We start from the raw sequence: 22177 nt of genomic DNA, 5'->3' as shown, positions 1-22177 counted from the left end.
TTACTGCTAATTTATATTCCAATTTTCTTTTCCAGTATAAACTTTAATTACATTTTTAGTACATGAAATATATTCTTCACTTAACGATTAGATAGCTTCATGTCTAATTTATTCATTCAATTTAGTAAACATGCATTAAATACGCACCTAACGTAGAAAGTTTCCAGTTTGGTTAGTTTCAATAATTTGATAGATGAGTCTTAACTTTTTGTTCTTACAAAGTATAAAAATTACCTTTTTGCCGACCGGTTTCGGGTAAGTAGTTACTCATCTACGGGGCCGAGTCCAACTCGGTAAAGTGTCCAAGGCATTTAAGAGTCATTCTAGTTCTTACGTTAGCACGACTACGTAATTGAAGTTAAATCATGATTACAATCAACAAGTGCTTTCGCCTTTATGGCCAACTAATTATGAAGTTGGACTCGGCCCCGTAGATGGGTAACTACTTACCCGAAACCGGTCGGCAAAAAGGTAATTTTTATACTTTGTAAGAACAAAAAGTAAAGTGTCCAAGGCATTTAAGAGTCATTCTAGTTCTTACGTTAGCACTACGTAGTCGTGCTACGTTGAAGTTGATAGATGAGGTGGAAGAATTCGTTTTAAGCTGTTAGGCTATTTGATGTACTGATACCCATAAGACATACAACGTTTATTATTTTCTAATCTTGCTAGTTGATAAAATTGTTTATTAGCAAGAATAAAAATTTCATTTGAATATAATCATTTTGACGGTAGAATTAGACGTTATCTAAATCTATCGAGTTTACTTTTACAAAAAATAAATTGACAGCCGGATTAACTGTTGAGTGCTAATTGAAAAATTACCATTTTCCTCATGTTTCCAATGAATATTTGGCAATAAGTTTTTGGATTCTGGGAAGATTGCCATTTCCACCTAAAGGTGGCCAATTTTTTGGCAACATGCGGAAAACAACATGTGGTATGCGTTGCTCAACGTTGCTTCTGTCGCCACCTGAACATTTGTGAAACGTTGCCATAGTTGCTTTGAAACATCGGGCAATAGTTTTGAAAAAATTGCATGCCACATAATGCTAACGGTTGCCACCCCGTTGGTAGGAAAAAGAGCGCTCACCAATGGGGTAGCAGTCCCATAGAGCCGTGAATCAAAAGATAAAGCTTCAACAATATTGTAGATAATAATAATAACTCTACAATTGCCCTTTACGCTACTTTTTCGAATTCAGTTTCGTTGAGGCACTGTAGTTAACCGTTATGTGTGCGACAGGGTACCCGGGTACCTTTTCAGTTTTAAAATAGTTATAACTCATTCAATTTTAAACATATGTCATTGAAATTTTGCAACATTGTAAAACTCGTTGATCTTAAGTAATTGAGGATTTTTTGGTGCATATCCGTAAAGGGGATTAGCAATGAGAGGCACTTGAATTTTTTATTACGTAGGAGGGCGACAAGGGTACCCGGGTACCCATGATTTACAATGTTCATAACTTTGGCTATTTTGAACCGATTTGGACGAAACCAGCGGCATTTAGTTCGTACATTTATCTAGTTTTGATTAGATAAGGTATTTCGCCATCAAATGACAAGTATTTCCCGGGAATCGGTAATTCCGGAGCAACGTCCATGGGAAGCCGCTTGTTTTGAAAGAATATCAGCTTTTAGCAAAGCTATTAGCTTTGAACTTGTCATTGTGGACCCTTTTATAATCTTATTATATAAACTGGTGACTTTAGATTGCATTGGCCATTCCAGAATTGGGATCCTGTAGGTTTACAGATGGCCAGTTGGGTGCCTAATCCAATATTAGAATTGGTTTTGCGGATCTTTTAGATGTTTTGAACTGATATGGCCAGTTTAGTACTAATTAATAATTTCGGAACTGGTTCCAAATGTATAACGGATGGTTCTACGTTTTGAACTGTTCTGATAATGCTAAGCATTATCTTGAATCCTGCGGTATTATCTGTGTCCCCGTAGAAACCATTTTCGAAATAACCAATCAAAATACATCGAAATGTAAAAAATATCACCTACCGAACTAATTCCAAGAACTATGATATCCATATTGCTAGGTTTTACCTCCAATCCTAGACTGGCCACCCATGACCCCACAGGAACCTACTCCGGAATGGCCAACTTGATTCATCTCATTTTTGGAGTTTTTATATCCGCATGATTGATTTTCCTGCAATACAATCAGTTCTCTACCTCACGGCGGACACTCTGTCGGAATTCCCGATTTTCGGGCCCCGTATGTCTTTTAATGGCCAAATAATTAAAAACTAGATAAATTAACGAATCAAATGACACCTATTTCATCAAAATCGGTTTAAAATTGTTGATGTTATTGTCAATTGCAAGGCAAATTGTACCATCCAAAGTGCGATATCGCTCATAAAAGTGCTAGGGTAAGGAACGAGTTAAGCAGTGTCACCTATTTTAATCAGTTGAAAATAAATGAGCCGAAAATGCACTTTATTACTCATATTTTCAAAATCTTTTGATAGGATAATCTTCACAAATCACTTAACCATACATTTGATTCACACAAACACAATTTACTGGGTTTCCGACAAGAAATATGATGAATTAAAAATTGTTGTCCAAAAACGTACATTTTTCAGCTGCTGAAGGCAATCGCCACCTCGCTACTAACGAATCCATCACATTTTTTCAGCACTGATTACAACCACTCTAAAAGTCAAGCACTCAATTGTCACATACCATATTATTCACTGTCTTTTTTGTATTATCTAAGACTTTGTCACTAGCCGAAGGTTTTATTATTTTATAACAAAACTGAAAACAAATTCTGAATTGACGGTACCTGTTCACCAGTAGCAGCAGCTGCAGCATAACTGATGAACTATCGTGTTGCCAAGACACTGTTTCGGTTCTGGAAATAAGAATTATAGAATTAAGAACTGAAAAAAAGTGTTATTTTGCATTGAATCGTTTCGGTATCTTCGGCGCACTTATTGCTTGGAAGATAACGAAAAAGTGCGCCGAAGATACCGTTTTCCAATGGTGAAAACGTGGTTCAATACTTTCAAGAGAAATGTATGTTCATAATTAATTTTTCTTTATTAAAAACAACAGAAAAGATAATTTTCGAAGATTTTCTCAGTGATTTAATGAAGCAACGATGTGTTTCAATGTTATTTGCTTTGACAACACTGTTCTGAGTCGGACCGTGCTTACTGCTATGTTTACCTCTTTTGTTCTCCCACCATCCTTATGAACAGCGAGTGAGACGTCAAACTCGCAGTTTCCCATAAGAACACTAGAGCATAAAAGAGACGATGAATACCGTTTGCCGAACGGTGCGGTGAATGTATGCCCCGATAAACAATTTAGACAGATGGCATTTTACGCATCTATGCCGATACGCTATGCCGATTACGCATCAGATGCCGATTAGTAGGTCGCGGATAGGAACGCGAACTTACTGAATAGGGGAAAAGTTCGAGGGATTTTTTATGGGGACGTAAAAAAATTCAGGTTTCAGGATTGCTTAAAAAAGCGCCTTGAGGGTGAAAATATGTTCGGTCTGATCAAAATTAGTTCCACCGCACCAACTTTTAAAGCGAAAAATCAAAAGCTTAGCTCAACAATAGTGTCTTCCAATGGTAACAGCTTGAAGAACTAAAGATAGCAAGAAGATTGGTATGCTGATATCCCCCACTTAGTCAACCCATCGCTTGTAATAAGGTAAAACAATGAGTGACCCGCTTAGACTGCTTAAAACTGGTTCTTTACCCTATTTTGCATTAAATCGTTCCGGTATCTTCGGCGCACTTTTTCGTTATCTTCCAAGCAATAAGTGCGCCGAAGATACCGAAACGATTCAATGCAAAATAACACTTTTATGAGCGATATCGCACTTCGGATGGTACAATTTTCCTTGCAATTGACAATATAACAATATCAATTTTGGGTACTCGGGTACCCTTGTCACCCTGCTAAAGGTGTTTTTTTGTCGCATACATAACGGTTAAATGGGCATCTACTGAGTAATAACCCGAAAATAATGAAGCATGATTTTCGCACTCAAAATAATTTACACGTTGAAATCACGGGAAAAGTTATGTGAATATTTTCCATCCAACATTTCCCATAGTATTTACGTGATTTCAACATAGTTTACACGCATACTAATGTGTTCACGTAAAAATCAGAAAGATGTTATTATGTTTTCCAACAATGTTGAACTTAAAATCACGTAATTGCCTGTAGAGCCATAATTTGCTCTAAAATAATTTGCCATTATTTTTAACGTAAAAAGTACGTGTGGATTATTTTGAGCGCACTATAATGAGTTTCAACAACATTGAAAGCATTACCGTGTCATATTTTCCAATAAACGGTTAAATGTCAGTTGTACCCACCAAAAATTGGATTCATTTTGGATTAACTTTGCGGGTTACACATGGCACGTCCTGCTCTAGATTTCAAACACTTTTTATATTTGCCAATTAAATTGACAAAGATGTTTGTTTCTCATTTCAGTGTTAGGTGTACTGTTCATAGTATTCATTGCCAGTGTTACAGGATTTTTTGTTATGTGGTTCACTGATGTATACGACAATTCACTATTAGAGGTTGTTTTTGATATATTCATAGTAATGATAAGTATTGAACCTTTTTATTTAATTTCCACCTTCAAGAAACTGAAACTAAGTTACAATTCAACAGCTGCGGAATGGTGGGAAAGACCTCCGGTCAACCCACTATTGAAGGTACATGTGTTCAATTATACAAATGTTGAAGAGTTCATCAAAGGAGAAGCAACGAAATTAAAAGTAGTAGACCTGGGACCGTATGTATATCACGAAACAGCAGAGAAAGTGAACGTTTCATACAACGGTGATGGAACTATAACTTATAAGGTAAGATGAGATAGACAAGTTAGAGAGTAGTATCTGAGACACACATTCTAAGCAGTACTAATTCTATAAATCCACCTAGCGGTGCGGCCTGGCCTTTCTACTGCAATAATAAATATTTTTTATTTCTCAGGAACATCTATACACTCAAATCTTTTTTTACACGGTTTATTTTTACGATTTTTGAATAAACGCGGTTTTTTATGACGATTTTTGAATTAACACGGTTTTTTTATGACGATCAAAGAAACAGTACAAAAGTAGCGCCATAAACATGCTTGAGAATGGCAAAAATAATGTTTTTTTCAGCGCTAGTCTGTTTTGATGGCATGAGCGATCCGATAAGCCCAAAATTTGCTTGAAATTTGAATAAATTCATATGGGAAAATCTATTTATTAACATTTTCAGTTCTATACACCACTATACCTATGAATATGATTTAATCCGCTTTTCTAGTCCGATCGTGAATAACAGCTAGTGATGAAAATGATAAATGAAATGTGTCTCACTTATCTTGTATTTCAATGCAAATTGCAAAATTGTACACACATACATGCACACATACATACACACATGCATACATACATACATAAATACGCACGTAGATCACACATACGTTGAACACAATGCGTTGACCCTTGATTGATATATTTTGGTTTTAGACGTTTTGAATAGTTTGACATAAAAGCAAAGTCATGGGTTTATACCGTCTTTAGACATTACCCTTCTTTATCGACAGACTTCGCAGCCGGCTGTTAGAGTACAGGAAAATTACGGGGCCAGTGCTACGATCCTATTGACTCTAACTAGCAAGCACCGCCTAGCCGAGATTCGAACATACGACGACTAGCTTGTTAGACCAGCATCGTACCTCGAAGCTAACTGGGCGGCACTAATAGTGGGAATAGTTTGACATACGGTGCTTAAATGTTTAAGTTTGAATATCTTTTGAATGAATCGTCCGATTTTCAATAACTTGGTTTCGTTTGAAAGAGGTGAACGGTAATTTTGAAATAATAATAAATTCTAGGATGTTTGTCATTTAATTAATGTGTTTTAAACGCAGTAGAAAGGCCAGGTCACACCGCTAGGTGGATTATTTTGGGTCTTTTCACATTTCTTTAAGTAACTTTCAAATCCCCAACCCGATCATCATAAAAATTGGAGGTTATAGCTTTTGAAAGGTCTCCTTTCATTTGCAATCAGTTTTGCTAAAATCGATTGAGGGACCGCTAAGAAAATAAAGTCTCTTATTTGTCGTATTTTTATACATAACTTTTGAACTAAAAGTCCGATCAATATGAAATTTAATATCAACCTATGAAGCAACTAGACCTTTCATTTGATACTAAGATCATCAAAATCGGCTCAGCCATCTCCGAGAAAAGTGAGTGAGATTGAAAAGTGACACACACACACACACACACACACACACACACACACACACACACACACACACACACACACACACACACACACACACACACACACACACACACACACACACACACACACACACACAAACACACACACACAAACACACACACACAAACACACACACACACACACACACACAAACACACACACACACACACACACACACACACACACACACACACACACACAAACACACACACACAAACACACACACACACACACACACACACACACACACACACACACACACACACACACACACACACGGATGGTAAATGGTTGAATAATGCGCTCCAGAACTATCACGAAGTTCCACAGCCTCTTATTTAGCAACTCCTATCTCTACCTCCTCGTGGTACCATCCGGGATACGCTCCTTAGTGGAAATCGGACAACCGGTGGAAACTAGGGTCGTATGCGGACAGAGAAGGGGGCACTCATGCGAAGGCTGAGTGTAAACTCTCCGCCTGCAAATGACGGATCTCGGTAGAAGCATGTTCGATGAACCTGAAAATACCGAGAACCTGAGCAGAGGGTCCAAAGCCCCCAAAGGAGGATGGTTTTAATAGCTATTATCCATGGCTAAAAGTAAAAACATGAATGGATAAACCCCTAATCCAAGGTGTCATGCGACCCGTGCCGAGGGATGAATGGTGGGGGGGGTTCTATAAATACTCAGCCTCAAACGGAGCCTGTGGAGTACCAGAGCGCCCTCCACAGTAATCAGCCCTTACCGCATCATGAGGGGCTCTGATGTGGCGGACTTTTCTTTCCCAACTCGTGGGATTCTTATGGAAGACAAAATCAAAAATATAACAAGTGTGGATACGGTGGAAAACCCGTTCGCTAGAGGAGGCATCCAGCGTTCTCCACCAAGGGTGGAGAAGGATGCAACTAGGAGCGCTAGTGTGGGTGGCAAAGGCAGCGGTATGCCTACCACGCCGGACACAGCGATGAACGGCCCAGCGCTTATCAGGGCGATGGAGAAAAATAGAGATGCTGTACCTAAAGTGGTAGCAGCGTCACAGCAGCTCGAGGTAATAATCGAGTTCACGTCAGGTCGCGGAAATTTCTCCAAGGACCTGAAGCAGAGCTTGCTCATGCTTCGGAGAACCTTGAATGCAGCGACCAAAACGCACAACGACCTCGTGGCCCGTGCAGGAGAGGCTAAGAAGGTGACCGTGAAGGCGTCGAAGGCAGTACAAACGGACGCTTGCCCGTTGACGGAGTGTCGTAACGCGGCCCAGGAGGCTACGGAAGGCGCTACCAGCAGCGGTAAGGCATCCGCTAAGCGCCCGAGACAGTCCCCGGGGGATAGCACCCCTGGCGGACCGAAAAAACGCCTGATCGGTAAAAGCCCTCAGGCTAGCGGGTTGGCAGAGCTAACCGATGAACCAGCGGGAAGCTCCAAGACAGGTGGCCCGTGGACCGAGGTTAGGGCCAAGAGAAAAGGCGGAGGAGGCTCCAGTAAAAAAACTGCTCCACCTAAACCGGCAAGAAAGCGAGCGAAGAAGGGCGACGCTCTTATCCTGAAAACCGACGGGTCGAAATACTCGGAGGTTCTGAAGGCCATGAGAGGAGACGCCCTACTCAAGGATCTGGGCGCGGACGTACGGAGCATCCGCCGCTCACGCACGGGCGATATGATCCTCGAGTTAAAGAAGGACGCCACAAAGAAGAGTTCCGCATACAAGCCAATAGCGGAAGGAGTGCTCGGGGACGGAGTGAAGGTACGTGCTCTCACACCAGAAGTGACTCTCCAGCTTAAGAACCTGGACGAGATCACCGAAGTGCGTGAGGTCGTACAAGCTCTCAAAGAGCAAAGTGGAGTGGTGGTGGCAACCGAGGCGGTTCGCCTACGCAAGGGTCCGGCCGGGACCCAGGTAGCCACCATACGACTTCCGCTGATTGACGGAAACAAAGCCCTGAAAGCTGCTAGGCTAAAAGTGGGGTGGTCGGTATGCCCACTGAGCGTGTCCAAGCAGTCGGAAGCTTGCTTCCGGTGTTTCGAGCACGGACATAAAGCCTGGAACTGCAAGGGGCCAGATAGGAGCCAGTTGTGCAGGAGATGTGGCAGTGCTGGCCATAAAGCAAAGGACTGCGCGGAGCCTCCTAAGTGCCTGATCTGTACCGGTAAACGGGACGCAAAGCACGTAACGGGAGGTCCAAGGTGCCCGGCCGGTGCGCCGGCGACTAAGCCACGTTCATAGTGCAAGTGACACAACTCAACCTGAACCACTGCAGCACAGCTCAGCAGCTGTTACACCAAGCAGTTTCTGAATCAGCAATGGACATTGCCATAGTCTCGGATCCATATCGCGTCCCTGCCGGAAACGGCAACTGGGTCTCGGATAGGTCTGCGACGGCGGCTATATGGACAACAAGCAGGTTCCCGGTTCAGGAGGTTGTGTCAACTGCAGACGAGGGGTTTGCGGTTGCCAAAGTGGGTGGAGTGTTCTACTGCAGTTGTTATGCTCCGCCGAGTTGGTCTATCGAGCAGTTTACGCGGATGGTAGACCGAGTATCAGTTGTGCTGTCTGGTTTAAGGCCGGTGGTTGTGGCGGGCGACTTTAACGCTTGGGCGGTAGAGTGGGGAAGTCGTCGCACGAACCATAGGGGTCGGATTCTGCTTGAAGCTCTGGCAAAGCTTAACGTAGATCTGGCCAACGTCGGCAACACAAGTACCTTCAGTAGGAACGGTGCGGAGTCTATCATCGACGTGACTTTCGGCAGTCCTGGTCTGATAGGAGACTGGCGGGTAGATAATGGCTACACTCACAGTGACCACCAGGCGGTCCGCTATGGTGTCGGTCAGATAACGAGGCGGCAGGCGGCGAGTAGGGCCAACACTCCAACCACCCGTGGATGGAAGACATCATACTTCGATCCCGAAGTATTTGTGGAAGCGATCCGGAGAGAGTGCGGTGATCGCGGTATGCCCGATCCGAACGCTGATCATTTGGTTGAGGTACTGTCGCGAGCATGTGACGCTACCATGCCTAGGAAAGGTCGTCCTAGGTATGGCAGGTCACCGGCTTACTGGTGGACAGATGAAATTGCGGAACTCCGCGGAGCGTGCTTTCGTGCGAGGAGAATTATGCAAAGAGCTCGTTCGGATGAAAGCAGGGCTGAATGTCGAGTAGCACTCGTTGCTGCACGCGCAGCGCTTAAGAGCGGGATAAAAGCTAGTAAACGAGACTGCTTTGAAAGGTTATGTGCTAGTGCCAATGCGAACCCGTGGGGTGATGCCTACAGAGTCGTAATGGCAAAGACCAAGGGTGTGATGGCGCCCGCTGAGCAATCGCCAGAGATGCTGGAGCGGATCATCGAGGGCCTCTTTCCGCGCCACGAGCCAAGGCCCTGGCCTCAGACCGCTGAGTCGTCCCACGGCCGACGTTCCAGTATCTCAGACCATAGCGTAGGATGGTCGGCCTCCCAGCCGAACATCCAAAGTAACGTGGGCGACGGCGGTTTGGAGGTCGGGGAGGAAGTGACGGTTACGAACGAGGAACTCATTGATATCGCTAAATCCCTAAAGGTGAGCAAGGCACCGGGGCCAGACGGTATCCCGAATATGGCCATTAAAGCGGCTATTTTGGAGGCTCCCGAATTATTCGGGGCAGTAATGAATAGATGCCTGGAAGCTGGCCACTTCCCGGACAGATGGAAGCGACAGAACCTGGTCCTATTGCCGAAGCCGGGAAAACCTCCGGGTGTCCCCTCGTCATATAGGCCGATCTGTCTACTCGATACTGCCGGCAAGGTGCTGGAGAGGGTTATCCTTAACAGACTCGTACAGTACACGGAGGGTACAAACGGTCTGTCAAGGAACCAATTCGGCTTCCGAAAAGGCAAATCTACGGTGGATGCCATCTTGTCTGTCACTAAGACAGCCGAGGTGGCAATCCAGCCCAAGAGGACAGGTATTCGTTATTGCGCAGTTGTCACGCTCGACGTGAGAAATGCGTTTAATAGCGCTAGCTGGGACTCCATAGCCAGCTCGATTCGGAACGTCCAAGTGCCGGTGTCGCTGTACAGAATTCTGGAAAATTATTTCCAGAATCGTGTGCTATGCTACAACACGGAGGATGGTCAGAAATGCGTTCCAATCACCTCAGGGGTTCCGCAAGGTTCCATACTGGGCCCGGTGTTGTGGAACGTCATGTATGACGAGGTGTTGAAGCTAAAGTTTCCGGTAGGGGTGGCGATTGTCGGCTTTGCGGACGATATCACCTTGGAAGTCTACGGTGAATCTATCAGAGAGGTTGAGTTGACGGCTGCTCACTCTATAAGCATTGTTGAAGATTGGATGCGATCCAGGAAACTGGACCTAGCGCATCATAAAACGGAGGTTATCGTGGTTAACAACCGCAAGTCGGTGCAGCAAGCAAATATCAGTGTCGGGGACTGCACTATTTCGTAAACGCGGTTCTTAAAACTCCTTGGAGTCATGGTCGACGACAAGCTCAAGTTCGGGAGCCACGTCGACTATGCCTGCAAGAAGGCTTCCACAGCTATTTCGGCATTGTCTCGTATGATGTCTAATAGCTCTGCGGTATATGGCAGCAAGCGAAGGCTTTTAGCCAACGTGGTCCAGTCCATACTCAGGTATGGCGGGCCGGTGTGGTCATCGGCGTTAGGTACCAAAAGCTATCTAGCCAAGCTGGAAAGCACCTATCGTCTCATGTGCTTAAGAGTGGCGAGTGCGTACCGCACAGTTTCACATGACGCAATCTGCGTCTTAGCGGGTATGATGCCTATTGGTATCATCATCAGCGAGGACGTAGAGTGCTTCAACCAACGTGGAACTAGAGGCATACGGAGTACCACAAGATCGGCCTCGATGATCACATGGCAGCGGGCATGGTCTGATTCCACAAAAGGCCGGTGGACACATAGACTTATCCCGGAACTATCCGGATGGGTCAACAGGCGTCATGGCGAAGTCAACTTCCACCTGACACAGATTCTGTCAGGGCATGGTTGTTTTAGACAGTATCTGCACAAATTTGGGCATGCGGAGTCCCCCGAGTGTCCTGAATGCGCGGACGTTGAGGAAACTGCAGAACATGCTTTCTTCATATGCCCTCGTTTCGAGGGCGTGAGAAGCAACATGATGGCAGTTAGCGGACAGGACACTACTCCGGATAACTTAGTCCAAAGGATGTGTTCTAGCTCGGACGTCTGGGGTGCGGTCAATGCGGCTGCTACCCAGATCGTACTTGAGCTACAAAATCGTTGGAAAGCCGATCAACGGCGAATAAACAGCCTAACTACCATAGTCCAGTAGTTATCTAAGAGCGTGCGTTAAGCACAATAGCCCCTCCCTGAAGTAATACCGATAAGGTGGTTCCAGGGGGGATTGAGGCTGGAGACTCGAGTAGGGTTTTAGTGGGTCTGGATCTCCACGATCTTCACGGGATACCAAACCCCACTCCCTGAGCTGTCTTTTCAGGTGTCTGATAGCAGATTTCCCTACTCGTTAAAAAAAAAAAAAAAAAAAAAAAAACACACACACACACACACACACACACACACACACACACACACACACACACACACACACACACACACACACACACACACACACACACACACACACACACACACACACACACACACACACACACACACACACACACACACACACACACACACACACACACACACACACACACACACACACACACACACACACACACACACACACACACACACACAAAAGGAACCAATTCGGCATGCAGGCAAGCCGCAATAAACGAAGCTCTAGAGGCAGCTCTACGAACACAGAGAGGTTCTAAGTCAATCAGTTGACAGCGGCTTACATAACTAGGTAGACGGAACGGGTCTCTCCATGGCAACCTTCGCAAAGCGAATCGAAGAAATTGGTGCTGAACTGATTCAATTCTCTCTGTACAGTTGATGTAGTTAGGATTCCAAACGGGCGAGGGTTCCAGGATGGACTGCACCAGCGAACAATATAGTGATTGAATGCAATATATATCAGAGAATTTGTTCGCGATCCTGAAAATGAAGCCTAATGATCTCGAAGCTTTAGCGACAATGTACGAGATATGCTCCTTGTACGTTAACTGCGGATCCAAGATAACTCCCAGGTCTTTAATATACAAAACACGTTCGATGGGTGTGCCATTGAGCTCATAACAAAACAGGATCGGGTCTTTTTTTCTGGAGAAAGTGATTATTGAACACTTCTCTGGGTTCACTAACATGCGGTTCACACCGCACCAAGTGGCAAAGGCCTCTAACTGATTTTGGAGAAAGTGACAATCGTCTGTCGAACGAATCTGGGAAAACATTTTCAGGTCATCCGCATACGAGAGTCGAGAGCATTTGATAGCCAAATTAATATCGTTGAAGTAGAGCAGAAAGATCAAAGGTCCTAGATGGCTTCCCTGAGGAATACCTGAAGAGGCTAGATAGCTATCGGACCTACAATCTCCACTGGCAACCGCCAACTGTCGATTGGTCAGATATGAGCGAAACCAGCGCAAAAGGTTGTCGCTAACGCCCAGTCTATGCAATTTTGCAATTGCGATGTCATGGTTTATCTTATCAAAAGCGGTCGACAAGTTTGTGTATAAGACGTCTGTTTGAGCACGGTGGTCCATACTTCCCGTTATGTATGATGTCAGACACAGCAGGTTAGTGGTGGTAGAGCGCTGGGAAATGAAGCCATGTTGATTGGCACTTAGATATTGTTTGCAGTGTGACAATAGAGGTTCCAAATAGTTTTGAAACTGCACTGAGCGATGTGATTCCTTTATAGTTGTTCACATCCCGTTTACTACCTTTTTTACGCACAGGAAACATATGCGCAAATTTCCAACACGATGGGAATACGCCGCTAGAGAAGGACATTCGGAATAGATAGAGCAATGGCGTCAACAAACAGGATATGTGTCTCTTCAGGAATGCAGAAGGTACTCCATCAGGTCCAGGGTTGAAGGACGACTTAAGCATGGAAGCGGCTTTTGAAATTTTCTCGACGTTGACATCAATGGCACCTAGTGTTTGACCATAAATTGGAACATTGCTTGCTGCTAGGGCAACATGGTCAACGCTCAATACCTCGTTAGTGAAAACACTTGCAAATTTGCTAGAAAAGGAACGGCATATATCCTGAGGTGCGGCAGCGATTTCCCCGTTATACTCCATAGATGACGGAAGGCCGGACTCTCTGCGTTGATCGTTTATATAGTTCCAGAAGCACTTCGGGTGACGCTTTAGTTGCCGTTGAATGCTCTGTTGATGCCGTAAAAAGCATTGCCTACTGGCTCGTCTATATAAGTGGCTGACTCTCGCATAATGACGTTTTAAGACGTTAAAAGGTAATATTGCCTAGTGTATCACTATTGAGTTGTTTCATCGTCCGACTTTTGAAGTAGGACTACTTCTTTGATTTCAATATTGGGGTGCACTTTAGAAAAACGAAAAGGGAGCATGTAACGAAAAGTGGTTATGGTTTGCACGCTTATAACTCAGTCATCCCTCAATAGATTCTAGAGATATTGGTATCAATCGATTGGAAATTTTTCAAAAAATCTATTACAACACAGTTTATTACAAGTTTCCCTAACAGACGTGTAATAATTAAGAAAATATTAGACGAACATTCATTAATTCAATATTTTCATTTTTTTGCCTCCCCACGTCAATGCTTCCCAAACACAGATGACAGAAATATATACGAGATGAGCTATGGTATACGCTCCCTTTGATTTAGTGATGTCCGATTTTCTCAGTTAATCGATTAACGAGTAATCGAATATTTTTTTATCAATTGTTATTCGACACGATTAATCGTCTGTGATTAATCGGGTAATCGACCAAACTTCGATTAGTCGTTGTGTATACTGCCGCTACTCGCATAACAGTCCCATTTATATAGGAAACTCCATAGAAAATGGGACTGTTATGCGAGTAGCGGCTGTATAGGTGATGGATAAAGCGTAGTAAAAATCGAACACCGTTGCATTGTAACTCTCTTGCTGTTGATAGATTTGGGATTGTTGACGGCAGATGGTTTCCAGTATTTTTAGATAAAAATTCATTGAAATCCGGGTTTTTATTTGTAAAATTATTTTCAATGAAAATAACTTTTTATCTGTATGTTGGATAACTCATCCAACAAAGCTGGTGCGACCAACTTGGGGGTGTATTAACTCGAAATCAACAAAGTCCGTTGTGGGAGAACTTCACTGACCTGCTTACGGCTTGTATTACGTGCGCTGTTGCTTCGTTGGATAGCAACAGCTTATAAGTATTGTTCAAGCTTGAAAATGGTATCCTCGCTTTAGTTATTACTGACCTGTCCTGTAAAAACGAGTTGTATCTGTAAACTGAGAACCAGTTTCTCCTTCTCCTCTGTTGGGAACTCTTACCACTGCGTCCATTATTTTGGATTGTTGTGGTATGCCCCGTTTTATTATTTTACTATACATTTCAAGCTTATCTATTACTTATTGAAGAAGTGACAGGCCGGTAGCTGGAGCGAGACATGTGCCAATCAAGCATGACTAGGTTTATGAACCCTGATCGGCGACGCAAACCAGATCTCTCCTTTTTGAGATACTGCAGTCTGCGTATTATTTGTGCTCCACAATTGCAGCGCAAGTGTTCGGAGGTTAAATATCTTGTACGAAAACGAGATTCCGAAGATATTTGCTCGGACAATGTCCTGTCGTAAAACCTCTTATTGAGACTCGGCAACTTTTGAGTAACCCAGGGGTGGATACTCGACGTTATATATTTTTAGATTGTTTGAGCGATTGTACAGCCATCCTACTGGCCATAACTGTTCGGCTCTCCTTTTGTTTCAGCCCACCCTCCAGCACACAATCAGAGATCAGGCAGAGTGATCTCGACCCGTGAGTAGAGAGTTGGAGCCACATCTTCGTTTGTCGACTCACAACGAGTCGGCGTGTTGAGGATAGAAGAGGATCAGGACTGAACCTCTGATAGCGCATCGTTCAAGTCCCCTGCTCTCCTCTCCACCTCATTCGTTTCTTTGTTTTTTCGGCAAAGAGAGCTTGCACGGTAAGAAATCATCCACTGCATCAGTGACCGGCTTGATGCAGCAAGGGCAAATTGCAGTGGAAGCCGCCCTGGTACTCCACAGACTCCTTTGCGGCGAGAGAATTTATAGAACCCCCTCCACCATTCATCCTTCGGCACGGTTCGCGTCACACCTTGAATTAGGGGTTTATCCATTTAAGTTTTTACATAATAGCCATGGATAACAGCTATTACAACTATCTCCTTTAGGGGCTTTAGCACCCCTGGTTTGGTTCCTGGGTGTCGAGAGAACCGTCCTGCAGGCGGAGAGTTTACATTTCAGCCTTCGCATGAGTGCCCCCTTCTCTGTCCGCATACGACCCTAGTTTCCACCGGTTGTCCGATTTCCACTAAGTAACGTGTCCCGGATGGTACCACGAGGAGGTAGAGATAGGAGTTGCTGAATAAGAGTCTGTGGAATCTCATGGTGGTTCTGGAGCGCATTATTCAAGCATTTTCCATCCAGTTCAACCATTTACCATAGAGAAGCAGTTTAGTACGCAGTAGTTGTCGAAATTTGACTAATGAATTTTCAAAAAAGCTTTGGCTCAAATCCAAACCAAAGCTCAAATCAGAATCATTTTGAAATTTTATTAAAATATTTCCACACTGCGCTCACTTTGGCTTTAAGTTTTCCTGCTGAAGATTTATCGCTCATATTTACACAAGCTTTGTGTATTGATTGCGTTTACTTCAGAAGTGTAAAACGGTCGAAATTAATCCCGATCTAAACTCACTTTTGGACGTAAAAATGTGAATAGCGCGCCGAAAACACATTCACATGAAAAATAAGTTATTTCAAATAACAGCACAGAAACCGGAAAGCGGAAACCAGCGGGACCAACCAACAGAACTAACATTTTAAAAATGATTCACGATGACAAATGTAGAAAGAGATATTTGAACCTTTTCGTTCTATGCGAAATTCCATGCATGCGAATGCGTTTAGTCTCTGTTTGCCTTGCCAAAGAGAGTTTTAAGTTTGTTCGCACTTCACTTACATGGAATCTCTATGCCGAATTGTCAAAACCGCCAAAACTTGCGTGGAAACGGTGAAAACACAAACAAAAATATGTTTGTCTCGCACATAAAAGATATCATCGATATCATGGCATGGCAATCCGTCAAAAAAGTAAAAGAGATCGTTTACTGCTGGCAAGGCTGGCTGGCAACGAATATTTAATTTGCGAACTGCGACTACGAAAGTAAACTTCGAAGTCGCGACAAGTTTAATTTAAGCTTTTCGTTAAAATTACCATATGGGCTTCACGTCATTTTGAGTTCAACAAGCTTAAACCTCAAAAAGCAGTATTCGTGTCAGTAATCGATGCGAGTGTAATCGATTAGTTCGATTATGTGGTTAGGCGATATTCGATTAGAAATTATTCGACTATTGCATGCTGTAATCGATTACTCGATTAATCGAGCGATTACCGGACATCACTTGTATTTAGTTTACGCCCTATGATAGAATCCGCTCAAAAATTGTTGGGCTTCAGCTGTTGCTGCTTGCTGCTTCTCCGGAATAAGACATCAAAGACATCCAAATTCACCGAGCGAGACGCCAATAAACCGAAGAAGCCATCGACTCGTCCGCCAGCGAACGATATGGTTTTCGCTGCTATCAATACTCTGTATAATCAACGGATCCTCGCTGCAAGCCGTCTTCAAGTAAATCGCCGCCAACCACAATTGTGACGTTTCAAGGTTGGCCACATTCGTGAAAAAGGTTTTGACTTTTGAAGTTAGGTAGCTGTCGAAAAGCTGATCCAAACAAAGAGAGCAGGTGCTTCCGATTCGTTCAAGGTTGTTAAAACGGACGGTAACAAATTAACTTTGCTAACTGCTGCAAAGGCGGCTCCGATTAAAGCTGTACTACTGGAGTAAATATGCGGCTGCCCCGAACAAAAATCTACTAAGCCAATGAAAACCGCAGCAAAGGCACCGAAAGCCCCAAAGCCAAAAGAAGTCGTTCCAACGGAGAAAGTGGCCCGAAAAAAGCTACTGCCCAGATGTAAATTTCCTTGATGTGCATTACTAGTATCTGGTAGAAAACAATCAGTTCTTTTAAGAACTACTGAATAAGTATACGAAGCAGTTAAATTGATTTTTCTCATATTTTTCCTCATTTTAAAATGAACATGACAAATTGAAAGTTTATCAAGTATGCGCGTACGAGCCCGCCAGTCATGTTTAAACTGTATTACATGGCAAAATGCTCTGAAAAGCAAACTGCGTCACCTCGTAATTCGAGACTAAGCGTTTAGTGAGAAAATCGAAGTGCATCTTCATTTATATATTTGGTCCTAAAAAGGGCTAATTGTTGGATAGTTACAGCAGAAACCTGACCAATTACATTTACTATGAGTATTTGTACTTTGGTGCAAACTCACCCGGCAGCCAGCCACACTCACTATAGCAGCTTGATATTATGCTCGACTGAGCGGTAGTCAACAAACGAAAGAAAATAGCGTAGCTCTCCTAGCGGCGTGGCTTCTTCTTCTTCCTATCGCTTTTTGTGGCCTTTCCACTGGTTGTCGGTGCCATGACATGAAGACGATGCTTGATCTACAGAAACTGGAAGCTTCAAACAAAGTACGGTTTCATATAGTCACGCCTTATTTTCTTCTCTGCCATTCCCTTTTCTACGTAGATCAGCCTTTGTTACAAATTGCTGCCGTTTGCTCTGATATTTAACCAACGATAATCCGAGGAACCGCATCATTTTCGCATGGACATCGCTACCGAGAATAACGATTTTCTCTCCCTCACTGGACGCGGCAAAAGTGGTATTACGCAGCAGCAGCCGATCCCCGATCTGCATTTGCTAAAATTTTTTGCCTTCCCACGCCAATGCTTCCCTAGCACGGATGACAGCAATATATAGGAGATGAGCTATGGGATAAATTCCCTTAGATTGTATTTAATTTAGGCCCTATAGAATCCGATCGAAATTGTTGAGCTTTAGCTGTTGCTGTTTCCCCGGATAAGGCAACGAAGACATCTAACTTCACTAAGCGAGACGCCAATAAACCGAAGAGTCAACGGATTCTCCTTGCAAGTCGTCTAGAAGTATATCGCCGCCAGCTACAATTGTGACGTTTCAAGGTTAAACACATTCCTGAAAAAGGCTTTGAAAAGCTAGTTTTCAACAAGAGAAAGCTAATCCAAACAAAGAGAACTGGCGCTTCCGGTTCGTTCACCTACTAAACTTGCTAGCGAGAAGCAAGATGCCGAAAATTGCTGCAGCAATGGCGGCTCCGGTTGAAGCTGCCAGAAAGACTACTACTGGAGAAAAAAGGCTGCTGCCCCCGAACAAAAATCTTACTAAGCCTTACAGAAGACCATAGCAAGGGCACATAAAACTCCAAAGCCAAAAAAAGTCGTTCCAATGGAAAATGCGGCCCGAAAAAAGCTGCTGCCAAGCAGTAAATTTCTTCGATTTGTATTATTAATATCTGGTAGAAAACAATAAGTTCTTTTAAGAACTACTGAATAAGTATATGAAGCAGTTGAATTGATTTTTCTCATGAATGATATTCCTCATTTAAAAATGCACATGGCACTTTATTTATCCAGGCACGTACACGTACAGTAATTAGCTGTTTAAACTGCATTACGACAAATAGAGCGAACCCATGCTAAAAGCATCAGGTTATTGTAACAAATGAACAAACAAATGCAAGCATTCACGGTTTCATTTTGTTCATTATGTTTTAATAAGTTGCCTTATTTTTTGCAACTTTTCCACAACAGATCCATTATGGAGTCGAAAAGACCATTATAGTTTTGCCAAATTATCAAATATAAAAGTTCCACACCAATTTCCAACAGTTTCAATAAAAGCGCTCGTTAATGAGCAGAAAAAAAGTTACTGAATAATTGTCCTGTACTATAACATACTTTTAAATGAATTTTTAAATGAACTTGAGTGAATACAACTGATCATATACCTACGTACATATGCAAAATAATGCCACTTCGTGATTCTTTCTGGAAAGCAGGAAACGGAAAAGCCACATTACCTGGCAAAATCCTTTGAAAAGAAAACTGCGCCACTTCGTAATTCGAGGCGTTTAGTGAGAAAATCGAATTGCATCTTCATTTATATATTTGGCCCTGAAAAGGGCTGATTGTTGTATAGTTACAAAAGCTTGATCCACATTTGCTTGCTTACTTGACAATGATGCATGCGCGGTGAGGTAGTGCTTTTTATTCGAACAAAGCATGCTTCAGTAGCTCCACCCTTTTTCCTTATTCTGCTATTTCATTACCTACGTAGCACGGCCTTATTGTCGATTCTTGTCGCTTGCTCAGATATATAACAAGAAGTCGGTGAACGGCATTATTTGCGGAGACGAATGAATCTTTAGATTTAAAGTCTCCGTTAAAAAATAAAAATGAAACGAAACGGCATTATTTAGACGCTGTTCGAGTTACTGTAAACATCGAGTCGAAATACAAATTCTAATCATGTCTGGACGCGGTAAAGGTGGAAAAGTTAAGTGAAAGGCAATGTCCCGTTCATCGCGTGCTGGGCTCCAATTCCCAGTAGGCCGTATTCACCGTCTACTTAGGAAGGGCAACTATGCTGAGCGTGTTAGTGCTGGAGCCACCCGTCTATCTTGCTGCCGTGATGGAGTATTTGGCGACTGAAGTTTTGGAATTGGCAGGAAATGCGGCCCGCGACAACAAGACCAGAACATCCCCCGTCATCTGCAATTGGCCATCCGTAATGACGAAGAATTGAACAAACTCCTTTCCGGTGCACCATTGCTCAAGGAGGTGTTCTTTCGAACATTCAGGCTGTTCTCTTGCCTAAGAAGACCGAAAAAAGGCGTAGATTTCCAGCTATCGAGCTGATTGTCAAAAAAAACGTCATTTTCAGGACGACAAACAACTGTTTATGAAGATTTACAAGATTTCGCTCACTGATTCTCGATTCAACGTTTCAGGTAATAGCATACTGGTTATTATCAATGAATCAATTCTCACGTTAAACAGATTTTTGCAAAAAATAATCTGCATCTACTCGAAACTGTTCGAAATAATTCCCCAAATCTGCACCAACATATATCACATGTAAGAACGCAATTCTTTAATACGCAACTTGAGCATCTATATATGAAATTCATTCAAAAATCACCGGCTTTAGCATTGGGAGACGAATTGCGCTACATTCGTAGTCCTACTTCAAGCCTGCGCCCGTGCCACTAGGCATGGACCCTTGTACTTTTTGTTTAAAAGTTATGAGTAAAAATGTGAAAACTATCTGACACAATTTTCTCCGGAACTAGACAACCGATTTCAATGATCTTAGTACTAAATGAAAGCTCTTGCTATAATATAAAAATTGTCAGGAATTTTTATTGAGAACAAACATATAGTTTAAAAGTTAACCTTAAAAAACCTGTTTTAACAAGGTAATAATTATCGCCTGTTTCTCAGAGATGGCTAAACCGATTTTTGTGCTATTAGTCTCATTTGAAAGGCAATATAGCCTAATAGATCACTATTGATTTGTTTTTTGTTTAATTTGAAAGTTATAGACAATCATGTACCACACATCAAAATTAACAATAATTTATAATAATTTTAGCTAAGACAATCAAGTTTCAATTATTTTAGTATCAAACGAAAGGTTTTAACACTGCGAATGTATCTGCAAAATTTCATAAGAATTGGTTTTGCCGGTCAAAAAATATTAACCCTCGAACACTCGCGCCATCTTTTTAACACGGTTACTTGCGCGCACTATAGCCCAAAACCAAAAAACCCGAATTAATCCACCTAGCGGCGTGACCTAGCCTTTCTACTGCCACAATAATCATTATTTAATTTCTCAGGAACATCTATAATTAACTTGACTATATTTTTACATATCCTCAAAATCCTTATTTGCCAGTAAAATTCACAACGTATTGCGTAGAATAATTATATTTTCTTTCCTTGGGTGCGTAGGGGAATTGTGTATAACGTGCCCCCCCTGGCCAATGTGCCCTCCCTTTGTTTTTCCCTAAACAAGCGAAATTAAAATGCAAAACCACCCAGAAACCATAGTATTTGATGGAACTAGCCCACTATGCAAGTATGACAGTTGCCACATGCTGTAAAAACAAAACAAAAATAAATTTGTTTTTGAGCAGCTTCCGATGTAACTTTTGGCGTCGTTTCCATAAGTTATTTTCTTGTCAAAATCTGTAAATAATCGGTTGTTGTGATTCGATTGCGTGAAGTGAACTTTAAAAAGACATCCTTGCCAAAATTTGCGGTATGAAACGCTTGATTAGCTTAAGCATTAAATATTTTTCCACTTGCGGTGGTGCAATTTGCCCCCCTTGAAAATATGGCTGTAAACATAGGTAAACAGATCTAAGTTGAAGCCAATTGCCATTATTTCATTCAATTAGTATTGTAGAGTAACCGTGGTGGGAATAATTTATTACCAACGACCAAATTCCAGGTTATTCAACTACGCGGTGCAAAATGCCACAGCTGCAGTATAATGTGCCCCATGCAAAAAAGAAAAAGTGCGCCAGAAGGCCAAAACTAGGTTTACTTTATTTAAAAATACGATATTTTGAAAACAACGGAAATAGTTTTACTTTCTACAAAATAGAGTTGATCTGTCACTATTAGAAATACTCAAATTACCGCATTGGGCATATTATACTGCAGGTGGGGCATTTTACCCCGCAGAGACCAGACACACAACATTTAGGTGCTTTTATTAAATAATTCCTAGCATATTTAATTTAAAATACTAAATGAAATAAACAATTGCAATTGGTTTT

The 22177-nt window shown here is 42.5% G+C and overlaps 1 protein-coding gene across 4 annotated transcripts in view; it reads left to right on the top strand.

Moving 5' to 3' along the window:
- LOC128733393 (lysosome membrane protein 2-like) overlaps positions 1 to 22177 on the top strand; it is a 43469-nt gene that overhangs the window by 9864 nt on the left and 11428 nt on the right. For 3 of the 4 annotated variants that reach the window (XR_008411931.1, XM_053826951.1, XM_053826949.1), the window contains exons 2-3: positions 4492 to 4614; positions 4678 to 4871. Coding sequence is in view for 3 of the 4 variants with exons in the window: in XM_053826951.1 (XP_053682926.1) it covers positions 4492 to 4614; positions 4678 to 4871 (317 nt within the window). In the remaining variant the exon portion in view is untranslated. Of the gene's footprint in view, positions 1 to 4491; positions 4615 to 4649; positions 4872 to 22177 lie in introns of all 4 variants that reach the window. The other variant, XM_053826950.1, reaches the window with a different exon arrangement.

The sequence above is a fragment of the Sabethes cyaneus genome, chromosome 2 (genome assembly GCF_943734655.1).
Source record: "Sabethes cyaneus chromosome 2, idSabCyanKW18_F2, whole genome shotgun sequence".
Classification (NCBI taxonomy): Eukaryota; Metazoa; Arthropoda; class Insecta; order Diptera; family Culicidae; genus Sabethes; species Sabethes cyaneus.
Note: the sequence above shows the minus strand (reverse complement) of the source record. Positions and strands in the feature narration are given on the sequence as shown.